Source organism: Oncorhynchus kisutch, linkage group LG12 (assembly GCF_002021735.2).
Source record: "Oncorhynchus kisutch isolate 150728-3 linkage group LG12, Okis_V2, whole genome shotgun sequence".
NCBI lineage: Eukaryota > Metazoa > Chordata > Actinopteri > Salmoniformes > Salmonidae > Oncorhynchus > Oncorhynchus kisutch.
This window is the reverse complement of record NC_034185.2, coordinates 44,902,834-44,926,703: the sequence shown is the minus strand read 5'-3', so window position 1 is coordinate 44,926,703 and position 23,870 is coordinate 44,902,834. Positions and strand designations below refer to the sequence as shown.

The 23,870-nt window shown below is 43.0% G+C and overlaps 1 protein-coding gene across 5 annotated transcripts in view; it reads right to left on the bottom strand.

Moving 5' to 3' along the window:
• trim2a (tripartite motif containing 2a) overlaps positions 1-23,870 on the bottom strand; it is a 96,138-nt gene that overhangs the window by 6,835 nt on the left and 65,433 nt on the right. For 2 of the 5 annotated variants that reach the window (XM_020497046.2, XM_020497044.2), the window contains exons 2-9: positions 17,308-17,489; positions 15,641-15,881; positions 14,900-15,051; positions 12,738-12,918; positions 8,545-9,268; positions 7,084-7,187; positions 4,159-4,326; positions 3,421-3,601 (exon numbers count right to left, since the gene is read on the bottom strand). In XM_020497046.2, the coding sequence (XP_020352635.1) occupies positions 3,421-3,601; positions 4,159-4,326; positions 7,084-7,187; positions 8,545-9,268; positions 12,738-12,918; positions 14,900-15,051; positions 15,641-15,881; positions 17,308-17,444 (1,888 nt within the window). In that variant the 5' untranslated portion in view covers positions 17,445-17,489. Of the gene's footprint in view, positions 1-3,420; positions 3,602-4,158; positions 4,327-7,083; positions 7,188-8,544; positions 9,269-12,737; positions 12,919-14,899; positions 15,052-15,640; positions 15,882-17,307; positions 17,490-20,617; positions 20,957-23,870 lie in introns of those variants that run through there. The other 3 variants (XM_020497043.2, XM_020497049.2, XM_031837614.1) reach the window with 3 other exon arrangements.

Here is a 23,870-nt window from a genome sequence, read left to right as displayed (position 1 = left end):
AGGTCAGTCTCATATTTCATTCAATACACAACATTTGTAGGCGGCTTAACTTACCCTGTCCCGCAGCACAACAAGTTATGCCAAGAGACCACTTCCTTTATTTTTTTTTCAAAACTGCAATGTTTTCATTAATTGTGATTATTTCCAGGGATACATAACATCCTGAAATATATGTAGATGTTTTTGTTAGAAAGAAAACTATATTTCCCTTGATGGAGTGATGATGAATATCAAAAATGTCTCAACTTACCCCACTCTCCCCTACTGGAGAGTCCTGCTGTTCAGATGGTTGTTTTTGACAGGTAATTTGCTAATTATGTGTACGCTCAGGCCTACTGTGATTTTTTTGTTTGTTAGTTTTTTACAGATTTCACATTTTATTATTTAGCTTACTTACATTTACTATGTAAATCATGAATTCTAACTGACTATGATGCAATAAAGAAAGTATTGGATAGATTATATTTGATCGTCCCATTCGGTATTAGAATGTCACGGCCGCATGTGGGGAAAACAACCTGTGGTTACCTAGGTTACCCCATTGGCTCACAGCAAAAACTTGACCTTTTTCAAATGCTATTTTCTTGTTGTCTGCTTGTTTTAGTCAATTACAAAACTACATGTCTAAAGATTACCTTTCAACACTGCCTGCTCCTGAGCGTTCTGTCTAGTTAGAAAAGTGTAATATTGTAGGGCTTCCCTCATGATGGTGCTAGCAGCCACGTGAGTGCTAGCTAGCTACCGACCAGAACATTAAGCTAGCCAAGAACAACAACAAACGGACTATACAGCTTCAAGTAGAGAGTGGAGTTTCAAACGGACTGTCCTAAATAAGTCATACCTGTTATTAAATATTTTCCACACACAACTACGTGTATTCTACTTGGACACCAGGTCCCCACATTTCCCACTTGCCCATGCTGAATACCCTGAAGGAACAGGGCTCTTCTCGCAGGCTCCATTTCCCTATGAGGGAGCATTGCAAACCTTAGGTTGGGATTTTTATACCCCTTTTTCTCCCCAATTTCGTGATATCCAAATTGGTAGTTACAGTCTTGTCCCATCGCTGCAACTCCCATACGGACTCAGGAGAGGCGAAGGCCAAGGACCATGCCAAACCCTGCCCTAACCCAGACAACGCTGGGCCAATTGTGCGCCGCCTCATGGGTCTCCCAGTCACGACCGGCTGTGACACAGCCTGGGATTGAACTTGGGTCTGTAGTGACACCTCTAGCACTGCGACGCAGTGCCTTAGACTCCTACGCAACTCGGGTACATTGAATAACATCACAGCTTTTCGGCATGTTTTGTTATTTTAGTATAACAAAAGAAATCTACGAAGTTGGCTCTTTTACAATGGGGGTCAATTGAAAACATTTGTGGGCGTGGTTGAGCGGAATTCCTTATGACGTGAATATCGACTTGAAGTATCAAACATGACTTGTGTTATGCCAAAAAACGAGGGGTTCCGGGGGTTCCAAAACCTGAGATTCTTTCATTTTCCGGTCATTGTTATCTTGAGCATCTATCAACAGCCAAAACAAACTTTTCAATATATTCGCCCCAACTTTACATCAGCAGCAGCATTATTTGCCAGCAAACCAGCGTGGACAGCACAAGAATGTATGCCTCGTTATACATGGCTCCCAATGGGCCCAGAAACCCCAGGACCTCCCCTTTACTTTGGTGATCTTCATCCTGAGGTGACTGAAGCGGTTTTGTATTACAAGGGACCAAATCACCCGTCGTTCACTGAGAAGCACTTATGTCAACTTTCTTAGCCCAGCTGATACTGAGCGTGCCCTGGACACGAGCAACTTTGAAAGCATTCATGTAAAACCTATGCGGATCATGTGGTCTCAGCGTGACCCATCCTTGAGAAAGAGTAGGGTAGGAAATACGTTTGTTAAGAACCTGGACAAGACCATCAGCCTTCGGAGACATTCTCTCCAACAAGCTGGTTTGTGACGAGAATGGGCAGTCTAAAGGCTATGCCTTCGTCCAATGAGACTTCTGAAAGAGCCATAACAAAATAATACAGAATGCTGCTAGTGTAGCACAGTGTAGTTCTTACTCCTCAGCCTAAAGTGGCCCCACTTGCGCCACGGAATAGCTTGCTTTTCCAACTTGTAAGATGCTTCAGGAGAGCTGTCACGTGTGCTAGCAAGACAGAGGTCCTGGGTTCGAGCCTCTGTGTGAGCCGAATCAGGAGGAAGTGGTACTCGCTAAGCAAGTGTAATATCCTTTACAGTGGTGCCTAGTGACTAGAATCTACAGTTGCGCTCAGGTCAATGCTGGGGTCGCTGTTGAGTAAGTTTAAGGGGTGAATGTAGCACATAGGGCTGTGTGAAACTTACTCCTCAGCCTGAAGTGTCCCCACTTGGGCATGGACTGGTAAGATGCTTTAGGAGGATGGTCATGTGTGCTAGCAAGGCAAAAGTCCTTTGTGGGCACCAAGCCACTATATGTGGCCCCAGCACAAGGTGTCGAGTTCATCATGAACCAAAACAAGGAGAGGACCAACCCTAACCCGGTGATCATCTCCTACCAGCCTGCTGCTCCTGCTGGGTACTTCATGGCTGCCATTCAGGTAAATCTAAATTATTGGATTTCATGTGGACAATATTTAGAAATGTAAACTTTAGTCATGTGAATTAAGAATAACAAGTGATTATATAGGCCTATTACTCCAGAAGAAGAAAAAAAACAAAGCAACGTCAATAAAGCATTTCTTTTCAAAATGGAAACACGATGGACTCCGTCACGTTTAGGTAAGGTTAACCCATACCTTTAAAGCAGCAATCAGCAGTTGAAACAATTACAAAGCGTACTCCCCACCACTGTTTCTGTAAAAAGAGGGGGGATGGGGCAGGAGAAATGTAACTGCTCTCAAAGTCAAAGACAGAGCTATGGATGCAAGGACATCCATGAATACAAACTTATAGTTTCAATCATGTTTTGAGGCTGTACAGTATTTGTTTATATTTACTTTGTTTACAAACATTGTAGTAAAACAAGCTATATTTTGGGTTCTGATGGGGTATGTCAGTTGAAGTAAGCTGATGAGGCACAAGTTATATTCTATAAGAATCAATGGGTACATATTAATTTATAAGTCCAAAAATGGATGTTGCAACCGCTGATTGCCCCTTTAAGATAAGGTTGGGTTAATTGAAAATGTAAATATTGAATGGAAACACACACACACACACACACACACACACACGAGACTGACAAAATAAATGGGCTTCGAGATATTAGGAAGAGCATGCGGGAAGTCCCTCTTGATCAAATAAAATGTTATAGCTCAAAAGGTCACGGTCACATCCTAAAGGTCACTTGCCTGGGGGAGTCCTCATTCCGCATGCAGGTGGTGGGAGCAAAAGACAGGGAGTGGAGAGGGGAGTGCAACACCATTACCATTGAGTGTACCTGCAAACTGCCGGTCGCCGTTTCCGCGGTTACCAAACTTGGTGACCAGCTTGCCGTTGGGCTGGAAGATGAAGACGCAACACGCCTTGTTGTCCACGATGATGACGTGGCCGTTCCTGTCCACCGACACGCCTTTGGGGCCCATCAGCTTGCCCGAGCCAATCTTATTCTGGGGGAGATAGAGGAACAGTCAGGAAGGACAGTGGATAATACCCCAGTATTTCTGTTGGGTATTTTATATAAAGAAATAGCAAACAGGTTCATGTTTCAGGTTAACATTTCAGGCTAACATCAAAGTCTCAGTGGCATGGGAACCTATTTTTCAGGTGCTGCTGGGTAGAAAAAGACTAATCAAGTCAGAAAGCATAGCCACATTGAGTTTTCCATTATCAGTAAGCATCAGCCATGCAAAGCATCACTTAGGATAAAGCAATTCTGACAGCAGCTATTAGATGACATGACGGAACAGACCGGAATCCAAACTGAATAGCCCTCCATTTCAATATATTTTCACTTCAATGATTAAGTCTGGACCTGCTCCAATTGAGAGGCACTCAGGCCGATAATTGGGGTGGTTAGAAAGCAGCACCAACGATTTCAACGAATTCAGGTCCGAATCCAGACTGAGGGTTCCAGATCCAGACTCAATCAGTCTCAAGTGGAACAGAGCGATATCTAATGTGGATTCCAGGATAAATGATGGCATTGTATACATTTTGAACTCACTTTGAACTTCCCGTCGCTGGAGAAGATGCTAACCCACTTGTTGTCGTAGTCGGCTATGATGATGTCACCGTTGGGGTGGACCGCCACTCCTGTGGGCCGCTGCAGTTGCCCTGGAGACCGTCCACGCACCCCAAAGCGACTCTTGAACAGACCGTCGTTAGAGAAGATCTGCAAAAGAAACACGGGCCTGAATCTGATTGTCAAAATGCTTTGAAATATAAAACATAAAATCAATGGATAGTGAGGGCTCTTTTTTGTTCAGTCCTTTAAGGAAATCCTTAGAAAATCCTGTTTGATATGATAAATAAATGACACTTTTCAATTATTGAACTGGAATTGTTAGAGTTGGTATGTTTGCCATATTTTCAAATTTGCAAAAGCACCACGATATACAGCAAATCAAAACAAAACATCTGAGCAGTCAGAGCTCCTAACCGAGTCTTGTTTTCATCCAGTCTATTTCAGAAGAATATTCTTCAGGCAATCTCTTCAGACACACCTCAAAGAGCTCTGGTGAGAACTCACAGTCAAAAGATACCACTGTGACTAGGTCAAGGTAGAACGACTTCAGAGAGATGAGCTAGACGCAGGGCTGTTCAATTCCGTTTCTGTACGGGCAAAACACTTCTGTTTTTCACCCTCTCCTCCATTCATGGACTAATTCAGACCTTTGACAGCAGGTGAGTGCAATTAACTCCCAGGTAGAAACAAAAAACAAATGTTTTGGCCCTCCAGGTCCGGAATTGAACAGACCTGAGCTAGATGCTAACTATCACTGTTATGTACAGAACCAGTCAAAAGTTTGGACACACCTACTTCTTTATTTGTACTATTTTCTACATTAGAATAATAGTGAAGACATTAAAACTATGAAATAACACATATTGAATCATGTAGTAACCAAAACAGTGTTGAACAAATCAAATTCGTCAAAGTAACCACCCTTTGCCCTAATGACAGCTTTGCACAATCTTGGCATTCTCTCAACCAGCTTCATGAGGGAGTCACCTGGAATGCCTTTCAATTAACAGGTGTGCTTTGTTCTTTCCTTCTTAATGTGTTTGCGTCAATCAGTTGTGTAGTGACAAGGTATGCAGAAGATAGCCCTATTTGGTGAAAGTCCAAGTCCATATTATGGCAAGAACAGCTCAAATAAGCAAAGAGAAACGAAAGTCCGTCATTACTTTAAGACATGGAGGTCAGTCAATGCGGAAAATTTCAAGAACTTTGAAAGTTTCTTCAAGGGCAGTCGCAAAAACCATCAAGCGCTATGATAAAACTGGCTTTCATGAGGACCGCCACAGGAAAGGAAGACCCAGAGTTACCTCTGTAGCAGAAGATAAGTTCATTAGAGTTACCAGACTCAAATTACAGCCCAAATAAATTCTTCACAGAGTTCAAGTAACAGACACATCTCAACATCAACGGTTCAGAGGAGACTGTATGAATCAGGCCTTCATTGTCAAAATGCTGCAAAGAAACCCCTACCAAAGGACACCAAAAAGAAGAGGTTTTGGCCAAGAAACACGAGCAATGGACATTAGACCGGTGAATATCTGTCCTTTGGTCTGATGAGTTCAAATTTGAGATTTTTTTATTCCAACCGCCGTGTCTATGTGATACACATAGTAGGTGAATGGATGACCTCCACATGTGTGGTTCCCACCTTGAAGTATGGAGGAGTATGTGCTTTGCTGGTGACACTGTCTGTGATTTATTTAGAATTAAAGACACACTTAACCAGCATGGCTACCACAGCATTCTGCAGCGATACGCCATCCCATCTGGTTTGCGCATAGTGGGAGTATCATTTGTTTTTGAACAGGACAATGACCCAACACACCTCCAGGCTGTGAAATGGCTATTTGACCAAGAAGGAGAGTGATGGAGTGCTGCAGCAGATGACCTGGCCTCCACAATCACCCGACCTCAACCAAATTGAGATGGTTTGGGATGAGTTGGATCGCAGAGTAAAGGAATAGCAGCCAACAAGTGCTCAGCATATGTGGGAACTCCTTCAAGACTGTTAGAAAAGCATTCCACATGAAGCTGGTGTGCACAACTTTCATCAAGGAAAATGGTGGCTACTTTGAAAAATGTAAAAATATATAATATATTTTGATTTGTTAAACACTTTTTGGTTACTACATGATTCCATGTGTGTTATTTCATAGTTTTGATGTCTTCACTATTATTCTACAATGCAAAAATACACTTTTGACTGGTTCTGTAAATGTGATAAAATATTTGAATGAAAGAGTAACTACAATAGAAACTTATTTTATCATGCCTAATCTTTATTACATAAAACAACAAATTATGTGCTCACTCAAAAATGAATGTGTACTGTGGTAAATAAATCAATTAAAACCTATTTTTTGTCAATTTGCATTATTCATCTGGTATTCAAGCGATGTAAATCCACAGATCAACAATGCAAATTTACAACAACAACAAAAAAATGCTTGTATGTTCATTTGATGGAACACATTCTCAGCCCTTTTCAAATCAAATGCATTAAAGGGAGGACGGACAGCTGATGGTTGGTCTCCATGGAGATGACAAAGTGCAGGTCTCACCAAGCTAATTATGTTCAATAGCGATGATGAGTCATCTCCCTCAGGCGAAGAGAAGAAGCATAATGTGCTTGTTGATCCTACCTTGAACAACAGCTAGTTCTCTTTTGAAGCCAAATGTTTTTACATTTGTGCGACGGGTAACCTTGCCTTGAGGCCTTGAGACCTCTGTAAGCTCTAACAGTAATGCCTGAGCATTAGCTCAACAGGCCTTGGTCAAAAATAGTGCACTAAGGAATAGGGTGCTATTTGGGATTCAGTCAAGGTCTGCGTGGCATAAATGACATGGGTTTAATGAGTGATCTATGAAATAGAGCTAGAGATGACATTCTCCAGCCAGTTCCCTTACCTGAACACACTGGTTATTGCTGTCTGCTATCAACACCTTGCCTACTGAGGAGGCAGCCACACCCTGTAGATTGGTGAATTCCCCTTTGTTTCTTCCCTTTGTACCTGGAAGGCATGAAATAAACAAGTGTCAAATTCCCCCGTAATGCTTATTCATCCTATGAGTGTAGATTAAGAGTTTCCAAAGTGAAAACATTTTGACATATTATTATTTTTTTTATAAAGTGAACTGTATTATTCTTACATTGGTCAGTTCTCTGAGTAACTTTTTCCCAATTCCACACAAAAACTTTGACTAGTAATTCATAACATATTAGTGTTGTCATGGTACTAGAATTTTGACTTTGATACCAATACCAGGTTTAGTATCGCGATACTCGATACCATCACAATACTTGACACCAAAATGATACCACAGCAAAAAAGGTATTTTCACCAAAGTCACAGAATGGCACTTGATCCAGACAGAAAAACTGCTCTGTTCAATTGTTTGGCATCTTTGGACTTTTTCTTCTTCTTTTTTAACATCAAAATGTTAAATCAATTATACAATCATAAAATCAATTGGACTTTGTTTTTACTAATCAAACTACATAACATCAACGGTAATAATGGTAAATAATAATAATGGTAAATCTCTATTGATAAACTGGGTAAATTTGGTCCCGTGTGGCTCAGTTGGTATGGCGCTTGCAACGCCAGGGTTGTGGGTTCGATGTCCCACGTGGGACCAGTATGAAAATGTATGCACTCACTACTACTGTAAGTCGCTCTGGATAAGAGCATCTGCTAAATTACTCAAATGTAAACATAGCCTAGGCCTGTTCACAATACAGGTGAATGCACACTCAACAGGAGACCAATTAAGTGAATGAATAAATTTTTTGGTGACAATCAGCTTTCAAATCAGTACATTTTGCGTTACAGTCTCCATATTAAATCACAAATAAAGTACTACGGTAGTAAATTGATGTTTGCTTCCGCTGTAAACTAGCAAGGAAAGTTAGACTACAATGCTTGATGCGACCAATACTCCTTGCATTGTAAAGTGATCTAGCCTGTATGGACATTGTTTTGCGAACAGTAATTAACAGTTTCAACATTTCGTTTGCGCATTATTCAAGTATGTTAGCTCCCCACTCTGCACAGAAGTTACCATGATGCAGTCCAGACTCCAAGTGCAGGCTATCAATGAGTAAGTGGAGCAGGCACGGTGTGCGCCTCACAATATAAGCGATAGAGTTGATCCGTGAAACACATTTTTACAGAAGTACTGAAAGTAACCAGAATTCAAGTACCGAAGCGATTTTTATGTTCTAGTATCAAAAAAGTACAAATGTTTCGGTATACCCTATACCGTACAACACTACAACATATATATTAGGTGAATGGTCCCTTTAAATGTGTTAGTTGAACCTTCCCTTTAAATCTGTTAAAACACCAATGATAAGGCAACCATTACCGATCCTGAAAATTAGGTCATCTTCGATGGGGTTCTCTTTCCTCTTCCCCGTGCTGTACATACTGGCTGGCCTCTTGATGGCCTTCTGCTTGACGTGGCTACTCCCCGGTGACTTCAACCTTTTCTTAGCGCTCTCCGTACTGGGCGACACATCGGCCGACTTTGTCGCTTTAATCTTAAAAGGACTCCCCTTAATATGCTGGTCGTATAGACGCAGCGACAGCGTCAAACTACCCTCTTTCGGCGCCGTGTACAGATACTCGTACGTCCCGTTCTTGTTGTCCAGTATCTCGCCGTCGCCCACGCTGCCGTCCGGCGTGGCAATCTCCGCCGTGATGTTAGCTTTCCCCATCTTACACAGCTCACCGTCCTTGTCCTTGGTCGTGATGGTGACAGAGGTGGGCAGGCCCGCTACGCACTGCCTCAGGCCCTCGCCCGTGGCCACTGTCTCGGACGCCACAGCATTTGTTGTAACTATAGTACCCAGATTGTGGATGGACTTCTTGAGGCCCTCCGTCTCCACCAGGAAGTCCAGCTGGTCGTTTTCCCCGGGCTGTAGGGGTAGCTCTCGGCTGGCCAACTCGCTGAGTCGCTCGCTCATCTGCTTCTTGACGAGCAGGACCTCGGCCTCGGTGCCGTGGCTCAGGGCCTGCTCGGTGAAATTGCAGCTGCTGTTGATGCCATCCTGGCCCTGGAATAACGTGTCCAGCTGGGCTTGGAGCACCTGGGAGAAACACAATGTAGAGAGGGGAAAAGAGCGAGGAGGCGGGATAGTAGAGAGGGTGAGGGCGTAGAAGGGTGTCAGGTGGGTGTGAATGGAGATGCACATGTGGGCATGCAAACATCTGTCAGTGTGAGGGGCTGACAACACACACACACACACACACACATATATACAGTGCCTTGCGAAAGTATTCGGCCCCCTTGAACTTTGCGACCTTTTGCCACATTTCAGGCTTCAAACATAAAGATATAAAACTGTATTTTTTTGTGAAGAATCAACAACAAGTGGGACACAATCATGAAGTGGAACGACATTTATTGGATATTTCAATTTTTTTTAACAAATGAAAAACTGAAATATTGGACGTGCAAAATTATTCAGCCCCTTTACTTTCAGTGCAGCAAACTCTCTCCAGAAGTTCAGTGAGGATCTCTGAATGATCCAATGTTGACCTAAATGACTAATGATGATAAATACAATCCACCTGTGTGTAATCAAGTCTCCGTATAAATGCACATGCACTGTGATAGTCTCAGAGGTCCGTTAAAAGCGCAGAGAGCATCATGAAGAACAAGGAACACACCAGGCAGGTCCGAGATACTGTTGTGAAGAAGTTTAAAGCCGGATTTGGATACAAAAAGATTTCCTAAGCTTTAAACATCCCAAGGAGCACTGTGCAAGCGATAATATTGAAATGGAAGGAGTATCAGACCACTGCAAATCTACCAAGACCTGGCCGTCCCTCTAAACTTTCAGCTCATACAAGGAGAAGACTGATCAGAGATGCAGCCAAGAGGCCCATGATCACTCTGGATGAACTGCAGAGATCTACAGCTGAGGTGGGAGACTCTGTCCATAGGACAACAATCAGTCGTATATTGCACAAATCTGGCCTTTATGGAAGAGTGGCAAGAAGAAAGCCATTTCTTAAAGATATCCATAAAAAGTGTTGTTTAAAGTTTGCCACAAGCCACCTGGGAGACACACCAAACATGTGGAAGAAGGTGCTCTGGTCAGATGAAACCAAAATTGAACCCTTTGGCAACAATGCAAAACGTTATGTTTGGCGTAAAAGCAACACAGCTCATCACCCTGAACACCATCCCCACTGTCAAACATGGTGGTGGCAGCATCATGGTTTGGGCCTGCTTTTCTTCAGCAGGGACAGGGAAGATGGTTAAAATTGATGGGAAGATGGATGGAGCCAAATACAGGACCATTCTGGAAGAAAACCTGATGGAGTCTGCAAAAGACCTGAGACTGGGATGGAGATTTGTCTTCCAACAAGACAATGATCCAAAACATAAAGCAAAATCTACAATGGAATGGTTCAAAAATAAACATATCCAGGTGTTAGAATGGCCAAGTCAAAGTCCAGACCTGAATCCAATCAAGAATCTGTGGAAAGAACTGAAAACTGCTGTTCACAAATGCTCTCCATCCAACCTCACTGAGCTCGAGCTGTTTTGCAAGGAGGAATGGGAAAAAATGTCAGTCTCTCGATGTGCAAAACTGATAGAGACATACCCCAAGCGACTTACAGCTGTAATCGCAGCAAAAGGTGGCGCTACTAAGTATTAACTTAAGGGGGCTGAATAATTTTGCACGCCCAATTTTTCAGTTTTTGATTTGTTAAAAAAGTTTGAAATATCAAAAAAAATTCGTTCCACTTCATGATTGTGTCCCACTTGTTGTTGATTCTTCACAAAAAAATACAGTTTTATATCTTTATGTTTGAAGCCTGAAATGTGGCAAAAGGTCGCAAAGTTCAAGGGGGCCGAATACTTTCGCAAGGCACTGTACAATCTGTCAATGTAAATAGACAAACATTGTCCAACGTCTGATCAACAAACACATTCACCTAACAAATGTGTGCACACAGACACATGCAAATATACACTGCAAGCAGGGAACTGGAAAAATGCACACACAACAAATGAAAACACATATCTGCTTTTAGACAGCTGTCCACATGCCACATGAATATCAGTTAATTTGCTGTACTGAGAATAAAGCTACATTTTCCATTTCCAAGAATAAACATAGAATTGCAGACTAAGCTAAGTGGACTTTTGACACATCCACTGGTATAGGCATATGGAAGAGGGTTGACTAACTATCAAAGTTATCACTTGTTAACATAACACCACAGCACAAAAATGCTACAGGGCTGGGTTGAAACACTGAGTATCGCACACACACACGCACACACACACACACACACACAGTCTCACTGTCTCTCACCTGCATCTGGCTATCACACTCATCCTCTTCGACCACACGAGAAGCCATTGAGCTCTCAAAGTCCCCAGCCAAAACTACTTTCTCCACCACTATATCAAACCTTGCTTCATACTGTATAAGACTCACACTCTGCAAGAATAACACCAAGATGTTCTAGATAGAGAAAGAGGACGTACCAAGGGCAGGGAGATACAGCGCACACTCACTTAGCTCAGTGCACTGTGGAAACCTACACCACTGTACCTACCCACTTTATCAACCCTTCTCTGCTTTCAAGACTCACCCTCTCTTTAAACATGAACAGCTCAGCTAGCTTGCTAGCTAGAAAGATACAGCACTTTCAAAGCCTAAATTACCAACTAGATAAACACAACGACAACCCCAAAGCCTAGATATAGAAAAGTAGAAAGTGTCCACAGTCCACACTCTATAGGAAAAGGCAGAAAGATTAAAGTCCTCCCTTCCTTTGTGCAGCACTCTGTCTGCTCTAGCCAGCAGGTCCTACTGGTGAATCATTCCCATGTGATGGTGCTCTGCTCCCTAAGGGGAGGGCGTTGGGCGCTAGGCCAGCATGGTTGATTGGTTCTCTGGGCTGGGTGGGGCATCAGCTTCTCTGCCCTGGCAGTCAGTCTCTCCTCCCTTCCAGCCCTCCCCAAACCATGTTTTATTTAATCATTTCTCAGAGAACAGCCTGATCCACAGCTGAGCCACTGGCATGCAAAGTAGAAGCAGTGTAAACAGAGCCTCTGCTGCTGTGTGGGATAGTAGAACGAACAGAGGACTTTATTTATCTTGCTATGTTATTTATCCTTTATTAATAAAGGTTTCATTTCATATTTTAGGATAGAGATCTGTTTCTAGGAAGGCACATTGGAATCAGAAAACATTTCAGTTGTTGTAAAATTACCATCTACTGCTTTCAATAAATACTAGATTTTCAGATTGGGAAGCATCTACTTTCACTATTTTTCTTGTTTACATTCAGAGTATAATGCTGTTCATTCTTGGTTTAAAAACTATGCCCATGTTTAGAAATCTATTTCCTTTATCTCCTAATCATTAAACTACTTACCTTCATTGACCACCTGCCTCTAATTTCGTATCATATTGACTGTGTGCACTAAACAAATTGCCAAAACAAATCAGAAACCTACAAGAAAAGGTTCTAATAAATGTCCCACTCAACAACCCCCCCCCCCCATTTATCAAATGTTGGGGACCTCACCTTCTGTTTGAGGCCGTAGTTGACCTCAAGCTCCATGAGCAGGACACTCTTGCGGACGTTCAGGGTCTTCTGCAACTCATCGAACGTGGTGTGGATGTCCCCCTCGATGGAGCTCTTCTGATTGGTCAGCTGCTGCAGGATCTCCGACAGCACCTGCAGGGCCGAGTCGATTTCAGGCAGCCTGAAGAAAGGGAGGGAGTCAGAGGGTGGGTGCGATCAGTCTTACGTCAAAATTAGCTGACTGTGACTACATCACTTTGAAGGATGGAGCGCATTGTCCCTCAAACTATTGGGCCATCGGGGATAATGCTTAGGTTGCCTCTGATACATATACAGTGCCTTTGGAAAGAATTCAGACACTTGACTTTTTCCACATTGTTAGGTTACAGCCTTATTCTAAAATTGTCCCTCATCAATCTACACACAATACCCCCTAATGACAGAGCAAAACTTGTTTATTTAGAATTTTCTTTTAATATTTTTTTTTTTTTAAATTTACATTAGCATTCAGACCCTTTACTCAGTACTTAGTTGAAGCACCGTTGGCAGCATTTACAGCCTTGAGTTTCCTGGTATGACACTACAAGCTTGGCACACCACTATTTGGTGAGTTTCTCCCATTCTTCTCTGCAGATCTTCTCAAGCTCTATCAGGTTGGATGGGGAGCGTCACTGCACATTAATTTCCAGGTCTCTACAGAGATGTTCGATCGGGTTCAAGTCCGGGCTCTGGCTGGACCACTTAAGAACATGTAGAGACTTGTCCCGAAGCCACTCTGCGTTGTCTTGGCTTTGTGCTTAGGGTCCTGTTGGAGGGTGAATCTTCACCCCAGTCTGAGGTTCTGAGCGCTCAGGAGCAGGTTTTCATCAAGGATCTCTGTGTACTTTGTTCTGTTCCTCAAAGTTTCCCAATTACTGCTGCTGAAAAACATCCCAACAGCATGATGCTGCCACCACCATGCTTCACTGTAGGGATGGTGCCAGGTTTCCTCCAGATGTGACGCTTGGCATTCAGGCCAAAGAGTTAAATCTTGGTTCCAGAGAATCTTGTTTCTCATGGTCTGAGAGTCTTTAGGTGCCTTTTGGCCAAATCCAAGCGGAAATTCATGTGCCTTTTACTGAGTGGCTTCCGCCTGGCCATAAAAGCCTGATTGGTGGAGTGCTGTAGAGATGGTTGTCCTTCTGGAAGTGTCATCCATCTCCACAGAGGAACTCTGGAGCTCTGTCAGAGTGACCATCAGGTTCTTGTTCACCTCCCTGACCAAGTCCCTTCTCCCTCGATAACTCAGTTTGGCCTCGCGGCCAGCTTTAGGAAGCGTCTTGGTGGTTCCAAACTTCTTCCATTTAACAATGATGGAGGTCACTGTGTTCTTGGGGACCTTCAATGCTACAGAAATGTTTTGGTACCCTTCTCCAGATCTGTGCCTCGACACAATCCTGTCTTGACGCTCTACGGACAATTCCTTCGACCTCGTAGCTTGCTTTTGCTCTGACATGCACTGTCAACTGTGGGACCTTATATAGACAGGTGTGTGCCTTTCCAAATCATGTCCAATCAATTGAATTTGCCACAGGTGGACTCCAGTCAGGTTCCAGTAAAATCTCAAGGATCATCAAGGATGATCAATGGAAACAGGATGCATCTGAGCTCAATTTCAAGTCTCATAGCAAAGGGTCTGAATGCTTGTAAAAATAAGGTATCTGTTTTTTATTTTTAATACATTTGCAAAAATTTCCCCAAAACTGTTTTTGCTTTGTCATTATGTGTAGATTGCTGAGGATTTTGTTTTATTTTATCCATTTTAGAATAAGGTTGTAATGTAGCAAAATGTGGAAAAAGTTAAGGGGTCTGAATACTTTACGAAGGCAAAGCCTAAGGTCCAAAATGGGTAGATGAAGGACTTTGAGTCTAATAGGAAAACTCAATACACTAGTGCAAATTGGGGAAGAACATATGATAAATTCTGTGTACAAATACAACCATATTAATCCACTTTCCCCAGGGGTGTGTGTTGGGCCATTACCTTTTTTTGACTGTGTCCAGTGCAATTGGATGTCATAATTATTATTAAATGGTTATTTTCTGGTTGTAATTAGTTTAAATGGATGTGAATATGTCGTATAACGTCTTGGTGTCCCCCAGAGGTATGTATTGGCCCCTACCGGTTTTTGACGGCGTCAAGCTGTTCCTGCAGTGAGGCCTTGTGCTGCTCGACCACATCTTTGAGGGGTACAGTGGGGTGCTCGGCATGCTCGCCGCTTGTACAGTCCTGGCACATGGCTGTCTCACACGGTGGACAGTAGAACTCCATCACCTAGGCAAGAGCAAAGCAAGAGTTCAAAGGTCAAGGTACGGTATGAGAATCCATTTTCTCCTTATCTTTTCCTTCCCTCTGACATGATTGCAAATGCATACTGTGCAGGTGTGCAAAAGCACTCCCCAAATATTCCCAGAATATATGAGGGCACAAAATACTGTAGATATTTACTAACCATATTATTTATTTCTTCTTAACTATATAAAAAAAAACAGTAATCTAAAATCCTTTCTTCCCCAAAACATCACACCCAGTTGTAAACCTCTGTATCAAGCATTGAAGCAAATCATTATCCTCACTTAGGAGTTCAGTGCCAGTGTGGTAGTGCCCCCATGCCAGTAGCACATAAAAATAAACCTGTTGCTATGGTGACGAGAGAGAGAGAGAGAGAGAGAGAGAGAGAGAGAGAGAGAGAGAGATGAATGTCACGGAATTTCCTGGTGGGATTCCTTGACCATCACTGTAATTTCAAGGTGACCTATCGGTAGAATAATTTACTAGGATGATAACGTTAGATGGACATTGATGGATGGAAATGATTATATGTGTGTGTGTGAGAGAGAGTCTGTCTGTTGTTATATCCTACATTTCCTACGTGGTTGGGACAGGAGAGCGGTTGTCCCGTGGCCACAGAGCTGATGGTCTCCAACACGGCGTTCTCCTGGCTGCAGCTGTCGCTGGGGGGCCGCTGCAACACATCCATCAGGTTGGTGATGAAGAAGTTGCTCTGCAGCGCCGCCACGCCTTTCTCCGGCAGGATGGACGTCTGGCGGCACACGGGGCACGACAGCGTCAGGCTGTGGGCCGGGATGTAGTTCTGCAGGCACCTGGAGAGGAGAGAGGCGGGTAGAAGCGGGTAGAAGAGTTATATGTCAGATGTGGATATACTTACTAATGTTTCTAGACTATTTCTATACCACCACAGCCCTAATACCTGTCATGACAGAAAACACACGCCTGCATCCCAAATGTCCCCAAAAAGTAGTTGCCTAAATAGGGAAGAGGTTGATATTTGGGATGCAACAACAGACATATGTATCATACATCTATGTTATTGTGACTCTCGTCTAGTATATTCTGCTTGAATCAGGAAACAACATTTTTTTTACAGGATCAAATCCTAAAATGTTGTAGTAGCAGTCTACATGGTTATTTCCACCATACACCAACAACACTGACTTATAATACCAGTGAGTGACTCTAGAGCACATTGTATGAAGGGGTGGGATTCAGTCACACACTGCCTAGCCCTAGATAGCGTCCTGCAATACATTTAGGTACCTGATTTATGGGAGAAGAACAAAAGCCCAGAAAAAGGTCCCACAAAATATATATATAAAAAACAACTTTAAATGGCCTATTGAATTGCTAGTTTGATTTCATTCTATCTAGTCATATACAATTTTCACAGAGACGCTGATTCACTGTTTAATCACTGATTTATTAAGTTGTCCGATGGTCATCAAAGTCAACACAGAATTAAAATGGAAGAAGAACGTAACATGTCAATCAAGTTAAAGTTTTCTGCCCCTCAAAAACGAATTGAATTTTTATATCCAGCACACACACACACACACACGTTGCCTGCACCATACTGACTCCAAAATGAACAGAGAGACTAGACAGAGAGGGACTAGAGAGGGACAGAGTGGGGAAAAAGAGGATGGGAGAGAAGACAGATCAGAGACAAAGACAGAAGGAGAAAGAGACAACGATAGGGAGAGAAAACAAGCAAAATATAGAGAACGAGCAAAAGAGAGCGAGAGCATCTTGGTACAACAGCATCATCAAATCTAATTGAGTAATGTCACGCTCTAGATGCTATACAGAACAATGATACAGGCAGAGACAGGCACTGAGCTCTCCCTTCTTCTCTCAGGGACAAAGGCAGCTAGTCTAGGAGGGTGACATGGACAGACCAAATGTAATCACAGAAAAGACAGCCATTTTGTGAAGCTACAGTATTTAGTTTCTATATTCAGCTAAGTTCCCTATCCATGACAAAAGGAGAGACACTTTATACATATTTGGTTAGGTCATCTTTAATCCAAGGATGTGTGATGAGCAAGCATCACTTTCTATCACCCTTAATTGGCAGAATATTCACACGTTTTGCTAACCGATAAATCACACTCTCAAAGACAATCAGGCTCACGCACTCTCCCAAACTGAACAAAAATGAGACAGGCAGTGTGCACACACACACACACACACACACACACACACACACACACACACACACACACACCTCACCTCTCACAGAAAGTATGGAGGCAGGGCAGCACTTTGGGGTTGTCGTAGCGGTCCAGGCATATGCTGCAGATCAGGAACTGCTTGTCGATCTGTCGCACCACAGGGCTGGGGATGCTACTGGAGCCTTCACTGGCCATCCTAATACTCTGTCATAAAGTTCCCTTTTCCTCTCACCCTGGACCCTAGAGAGACAGAGAGAGGAGGGTTAGAGGGGTTCACACACATACGCACGGATGCCCATGTTAAAACTTCGACAAAGAGGGTTTTGGAGGTATGCGCACACACATACAGAAGTGTCAAAATTTTTCACATTTCCAACCAGTACACATATGCACACACACACACACACACACACACACACACACAAAGGTAAAAGGAGGAGACACACGTCAGCTGCTTGCTTTCTCCCATCCTGCCCCTCACCGAGACAGGAAATGCCAAACACACAAATCACAGTTCTGTCACAGCAAAAGCAAAACATCTCAACATAGTCCACATATCAGTATGTATATGAACAGCAGAGGGTCCAAGTATTAATGTAGGATCTTAAATAATATTTCCCACAATATGGCCTATGGCCTATAAAGCTCAGGACGTAACCATTTTTTAAATTTGACCTTTTATTTAACTAGGCAAGTCAGTTAAGAACAAATTTCCAATGACAGCCTAGGAACAGTGGGTTAACTGCCTGTTCAGGGGCAGAACGACACATTTGTACCTTGTCAGCTCGGGGATTTGAACTTGCAACCTTCCGGTTACTAGTCCACTAGGCTACCCTGCCTCCCTATCACACACAATGGCATTATAATATTGTACTGCTTAGTAGTAGTCATCAACAAGTCTATGAAATAAAATCACCCTTAAAGAACATGGAATAAGACCTAAGAAGTTAACTGCTCACTCAATGACTTACATAAAACAAAAGCATACAGATTGACAACTACGACCATCCAAAAGAAATGAGCTTTTTAGCATTTTGGCTAAATCACTCATTTCAAATGAGACACAGACGCTGTGGCTTTGGTTGCTTGGGGAACAGATCTGAACCCCAGGAACTGGTCCCAGACCCGCCATTGCCATGCCAAAAGCACCAACAGATTTGGGACCAGGCAAACATGACCCATGGCTGGTAGGGGGAAAAAAGACAGGTAGGAGGTCACCAGCTGAATAGCAACAGTAGAGACAACAACTGGGGACCAAGCGATTCTGGCTACGGATACTAGCCACAGAAGAGTAGAACGTCCCCGAAAAATAAGGAGAGAAAGAAAAAAAAGATCCACTGTGGTTTTGGGGCCTTGGCCCTTGTCAGTACCCCTCAAATGCCATCTGGCATCCCTACCCAGGATCAATAACTCAATTTGGGGCTTGGATGATCTCAAAATAGATTTTTTTGCTATGGCTTCAGTGCTATGCTAGGTGCATGTTTCCAGAAAAAGCACTGAGTTATGAATATTTGATAACAAAGTGAAAGCAAAGCAGCTCATGTACAGTAGAAGCTTAGTGATGCCACTGAGGACAGAGTTGAGTGCTGAGCCATAGGAAAAGTAAAGTACAATATACTGTACAATACAAGCAGACTCATGAGATTGTGCTGAGTACTGTACTGTGCTCTACTCACTGTACAGTGCTATCCAATCTTGTGAAACGTGTCTATGATTAGGTTAGAATTTGGTCCAGTCCGGTCCATCAACATCAACATCAAGGCCAGGGTGAAGCATGTGTGTCAACTAGCTAGCTGTCTCAGGTTGTATTTAGGACAGGCAAAGAAACAGGACGCCTCTGCCGCTTGTAGAAACAGGCCCTGAGGGAGACTCTCCCTCCCTCGCTGATATCTTGTACAGTATGTGCCAGAAAATAGCTTTACAGGAAAAAAGAAAACCGTTGTCATGGCTACCGGGATGGAGAAGAGGTCAGCCCCTTCACTTGGTTTAACCCTTTCCATATAGTTTGCTTAGATCTTAAATGCTGACTACTCACCAGTACACAGCAGAAGTCAAGTCCTTCATAGTGTCTGTCGCTACCTTAGCTAAGCTACAATATTTACATAACTTTGGTTGTGCGGCCCTTGAAGCTTAGTGGGTTTTAGCCAAGTGGTGGATTGAGATTTTTTTAAAAGCTAGATTTATCTGGAAAGCTTTGGTATTACGTCATTACACAGTCCTTTTCACTTCCTTGGTCAACTATGGGTTAACTCTCCACACGTGGGGACTCAGGACCTTAAAGAGGATGACAATATGGTTCATGGTCTATTGAGATAACCCCGAAGATTTATGACACCATAACACTCAAACAAAGAAAGAGATTCGCCCACTCGTAATCAAATGCTTCCAACAATTGAATGGGGTAAACCTAATAACCAATGTTTCGGCAACGCAGCGCCTCCTTCAGGGTTACATAATGAATACTTGAACCAGGTTATGTAGGAATATTTTTGGGGTGTGCGTCAGCTTTTTTAAGCATAACACTCAATATCTCAAGGGAATCTAAAAAAAACACAGTATTGTTGATCACATTTTTTACATTGAAAAATCAACCGGTACATGCAAGCACAAACCCAGCACAACGAAAGCCTTGTCAATCAAATAGATGATTTGATGAACCACAATCCTTCCCTGATTTATGAATTCCATTAAACATCCCTGCATATCTAGGTGGATTTGCAGTGCATGAAAGATGATTATGAAACTGTTCCACAAATCCTTCTTTCAGACAGACACAGCACAGACACAACAAGACTCAGACACAACACAACAGACACAACGAAGACAACACCAAACACAGACAGAACACATACAAAACTCCTGTCATCTCACAAAGGGAGGTCTCGCCGTTACATAATCTTTATGTAAGACAACGTGAAATGCAACTAAATAAATCCTGCTTGATTAATCCATCAATATGCTTCTAGCAGAGTGTCATAGGCAACAGATGACTGATGACAGATGACAAAAGGTAGATTTCTGTTAAAGATGTCAAATTATCTTGACCAATCAGAGAATCCGAGTGCAACTTACATGAGAAAACATAGATATCTGTAGAAATCAGCATTAACAATGACCCTATTTGAAAATGCCCAATACTAATCAATCAAATCAATACACAAAACCATAAATCCATTACTCCAGCATATACAGTGCATCGCCCGAAAGTGATGACATTGCTAAGACACTATATAAATCACTCTAAAATCCCTATCCCAAACACTCAGTCACAGCAATCAACAGGCGTCACCACTAAGTCGATATAGTAAGTGACACTGTCACCCACCCAGAGCTACCCGTGCCAACACAAGACCGTGCCATCTACCCACCGCGTTCTGTAGGAGCCCTACCATCGCCGAGTCATCCTTGGCTTAAAACACAGCGCATGCTTGTGCCCTCTAAAGACACTCCTGTCCAGGGAGCAGAGAAATTATGAGCTGCTTAAAGAGCTGCTAAGCTTGAAAAGAGATGACGACACATATCAAGAGCAGAGAGTTAGAGTGAGAGAGGAGGATTAATTGCGAGAGCCAACAGTGTAGACCTATGTCTGGACTCGTAGCCAATCAATCTCTTACATCTCTTCCCCTCTCTCTCCCTCCCTCCCTCCCTCACTTTCCTCCCTCTTACTGTCACTTTTCCTTTTTCCCATCACCCTCTTTCTGTCTCCCTCTCTCTCCCCTCTGTTTTCCACTCACCCTATATATCCCTCCCTCTCCCCATCCCTCCCTTCCTCCCACCCTCCCGCTCTCTCAAGTTAATGCTGGCTCACTGCAGAAGAGCTGGCAAAGGATCCTGGGAAAGGGACGCAGCAGCGTCAGCAAGCAGCAGGGAGCGGATTGGCTGGCCTCTTGAAGAGTGACCAATGAGACAGGGAAAAGCCGGCGTGGGTCAGCTCAGCAACCAATGAGGCAGAAGCTAACAGGATCAAAGGGAGCAGCAGTGTGCATGTGTGTGTATACCCATATTGCTGACTCACTGCACAGGCTGAGAGAGAGAGACAGGGAGATGGAGATAAAGGTAGGGAAAAAGAAAGGGGGGAGCAGGGATGAATGAACATTGATTAGGGCATGGGGAAGCCAGGGAGACATTAAAGAAGAGAAAAAGATATAGAAGGATAGAGAGAGACTACAGAGAGTGAACAAGACTAGAGCAGTATTCCCCCAAACTCGGTCCCGGTGCACTTTTGATTAAGCTTTGAATCAGTTGTGTAATGCTAGGGCAAAAACCAAAACTTGCAACCCTTGGGGTCCTGAGGACCGATCAAAAAGGCAGCCTCAATAGCACATGCATGCACACACACAACTACAGACACACACAAATAAATAAACACTCACACAGACAGTGACTCGTAGACACAGCCGGACATACACACACACACACACACGCAAATGTCAACTCTAAACAGCGACAGCGGGGAATTGAGGTAACAGCAACTCGGTCGGTAGTACTAGCATTAGAAATGACAAGAAAATTCATCTGATCACAAACTAACTAAGATATGGCAAAGCTGCTGGCTTCTGTCTAGATAACAGCCTATAACATTTGACAGTTTAGAATGACAAAATATTGTGAGGGCATCCAGAAACATGACAGTATGCAAATGTGACAAAATTAACGTAGTCTTCATTCTCAATTCAAGCCTTCTGCGTAGACTTGGGGCTGCATCCCAAATGGCATCCTATTCTCTATTATAGTCCCTAAGGCCCCTGTTCAAAAGGAGTGCACTATATAGAGAATAGGATGCCATTGGGGACACAACTGGGTCGTGACACCACCCTCTCTGTTCTTGAGTAATGAAACGGCAGGTTTCATCTCACTCGCCTCATTGAGCAGGTCCTTAAGAACTGTGATTCAAAAGGAAAGTGGAATTCCACTAGCCTGGCCCTTGTCATACTAAGGAGTGGCATGATGGAACAAACAGACTGGTACTCAGGCTAGAATTTCCCTCTCATCTGTAGTTCAGATAGCAGGAAACCGATAGGGAGATAAAACGGAGACACAGGAGGAAGGGTGTAGATCGGGATTGAAGCCTGGTCTCCAGTGAGGAGGCATGTACTAGCCAGGAGTGTTATCCACTTGACCACAGCTCTGGATAGCACTGCATGATTACCAGGATGCTTGGGAGGCTAGTAGACATCTAGAGAAATTAGAATCAGGTCATGTGGGCCTATGTGTGGATGGATGGACAGAGAGACTTGAAAGGCTTTTATAGAAGTGAATTGCGTGAACTGCACCAATAAGGGCACAATTGCACAAGCATATATCCAATTCATTGCATGCAAAACTTTAAGTCGAGATGCAGCACAACAAGAAAGTCTCTTTTCCAAGGAGTGCAGACAGAAGACTGAACAAGTGTTTTGTCCAATACCATTATGCTGCTACACATTCTTATACCTTAATGCCTCCAAAAAACAGAGCATACGCAAAGCCAAAACAGGGTTGAAAAGAAAACAATCCACTTAACAAGACTGTATTCAACGAAAGGATTCTCCTCTTTTATTGGGTCTGAATCAGAACTCACTTGACCAAACTTGACCCATAGCCACAGGCTCATAGTGTAGCATGCTGATGGCGAGTGTTCCAATCCAGTGCTTTACACACACAAAAGCTCAGTCCCAAATGGTAACCTACTCCCTATATAGTGCAGGGCACTACTTTTGACCAGGGCCCATAGGGGTGTCATTTGGGACGCACACATTATCTGTCTTTCAAAGGAGTTCTTGCTGCTAATACTATACAACTCAGAATGAAGAGTCATCAACACATTAGTGACCGCGCCAAAATGCGCATGTGGAATGCCAAGAATGTGCACTGCAAAATAATGATGTTTTTCTGCAAGGATTTTTAGGATAGCTTGATATTGGCAATTCCATGGTAACGGAATTGTGTTCAGTCTCTGGTTTTACATTTTAAGTGAAAAAATCTAACAAAAACATTGGTTTAACAAACCATACAACTCTATGCACAAGGGCGACTTTTAACAATTTACACTGAACATTTTACAAAAACACATTTACTGGAAGAACTGTGCAGAGGCAAAGTTTGGTAAGAGAATTTTGGTAAAATGTCCTTGAGTCCATGTAAAAAATATCTAAATGTTTTAAATACGTTTAAATATCTTCTCCGAATTAAGATTCTATGATGTCGGCAGAAAGAATGGTATGTTAGCTATAACATGACACATTGACTTTGAAAAAAAATCTCTTTTGGTTATTGAACTACATTAAAAGTGGATTTACACCCTGTAATGGAAATGCGGTAACAGAATTTGATCAAGGGTGTCAAGGGTGTCTCCGAAGTCGGTCCCTCTCCTTGTTCGGGCGACGTTCGGCGGTCAACGTCACCGGTCTTCTAGCCATCGCCGATCCACATTTCATTTTCCATTTGTCTTGTCTTCCCACACACCTGGTTTCAATCCCAGCAATGACATGTTGTGTATTTAACCTTGTGCACCTTATGTCTGGGGTGTTATCCCATTATGATTATTGTGTTTTGTTCACAGTGATTTTTATCATTAAACTGCACCGTTGGAACACAGTCTTTGCTCTCCTGCGCCTGACTTCTCTTACCGCCAGTACGCAC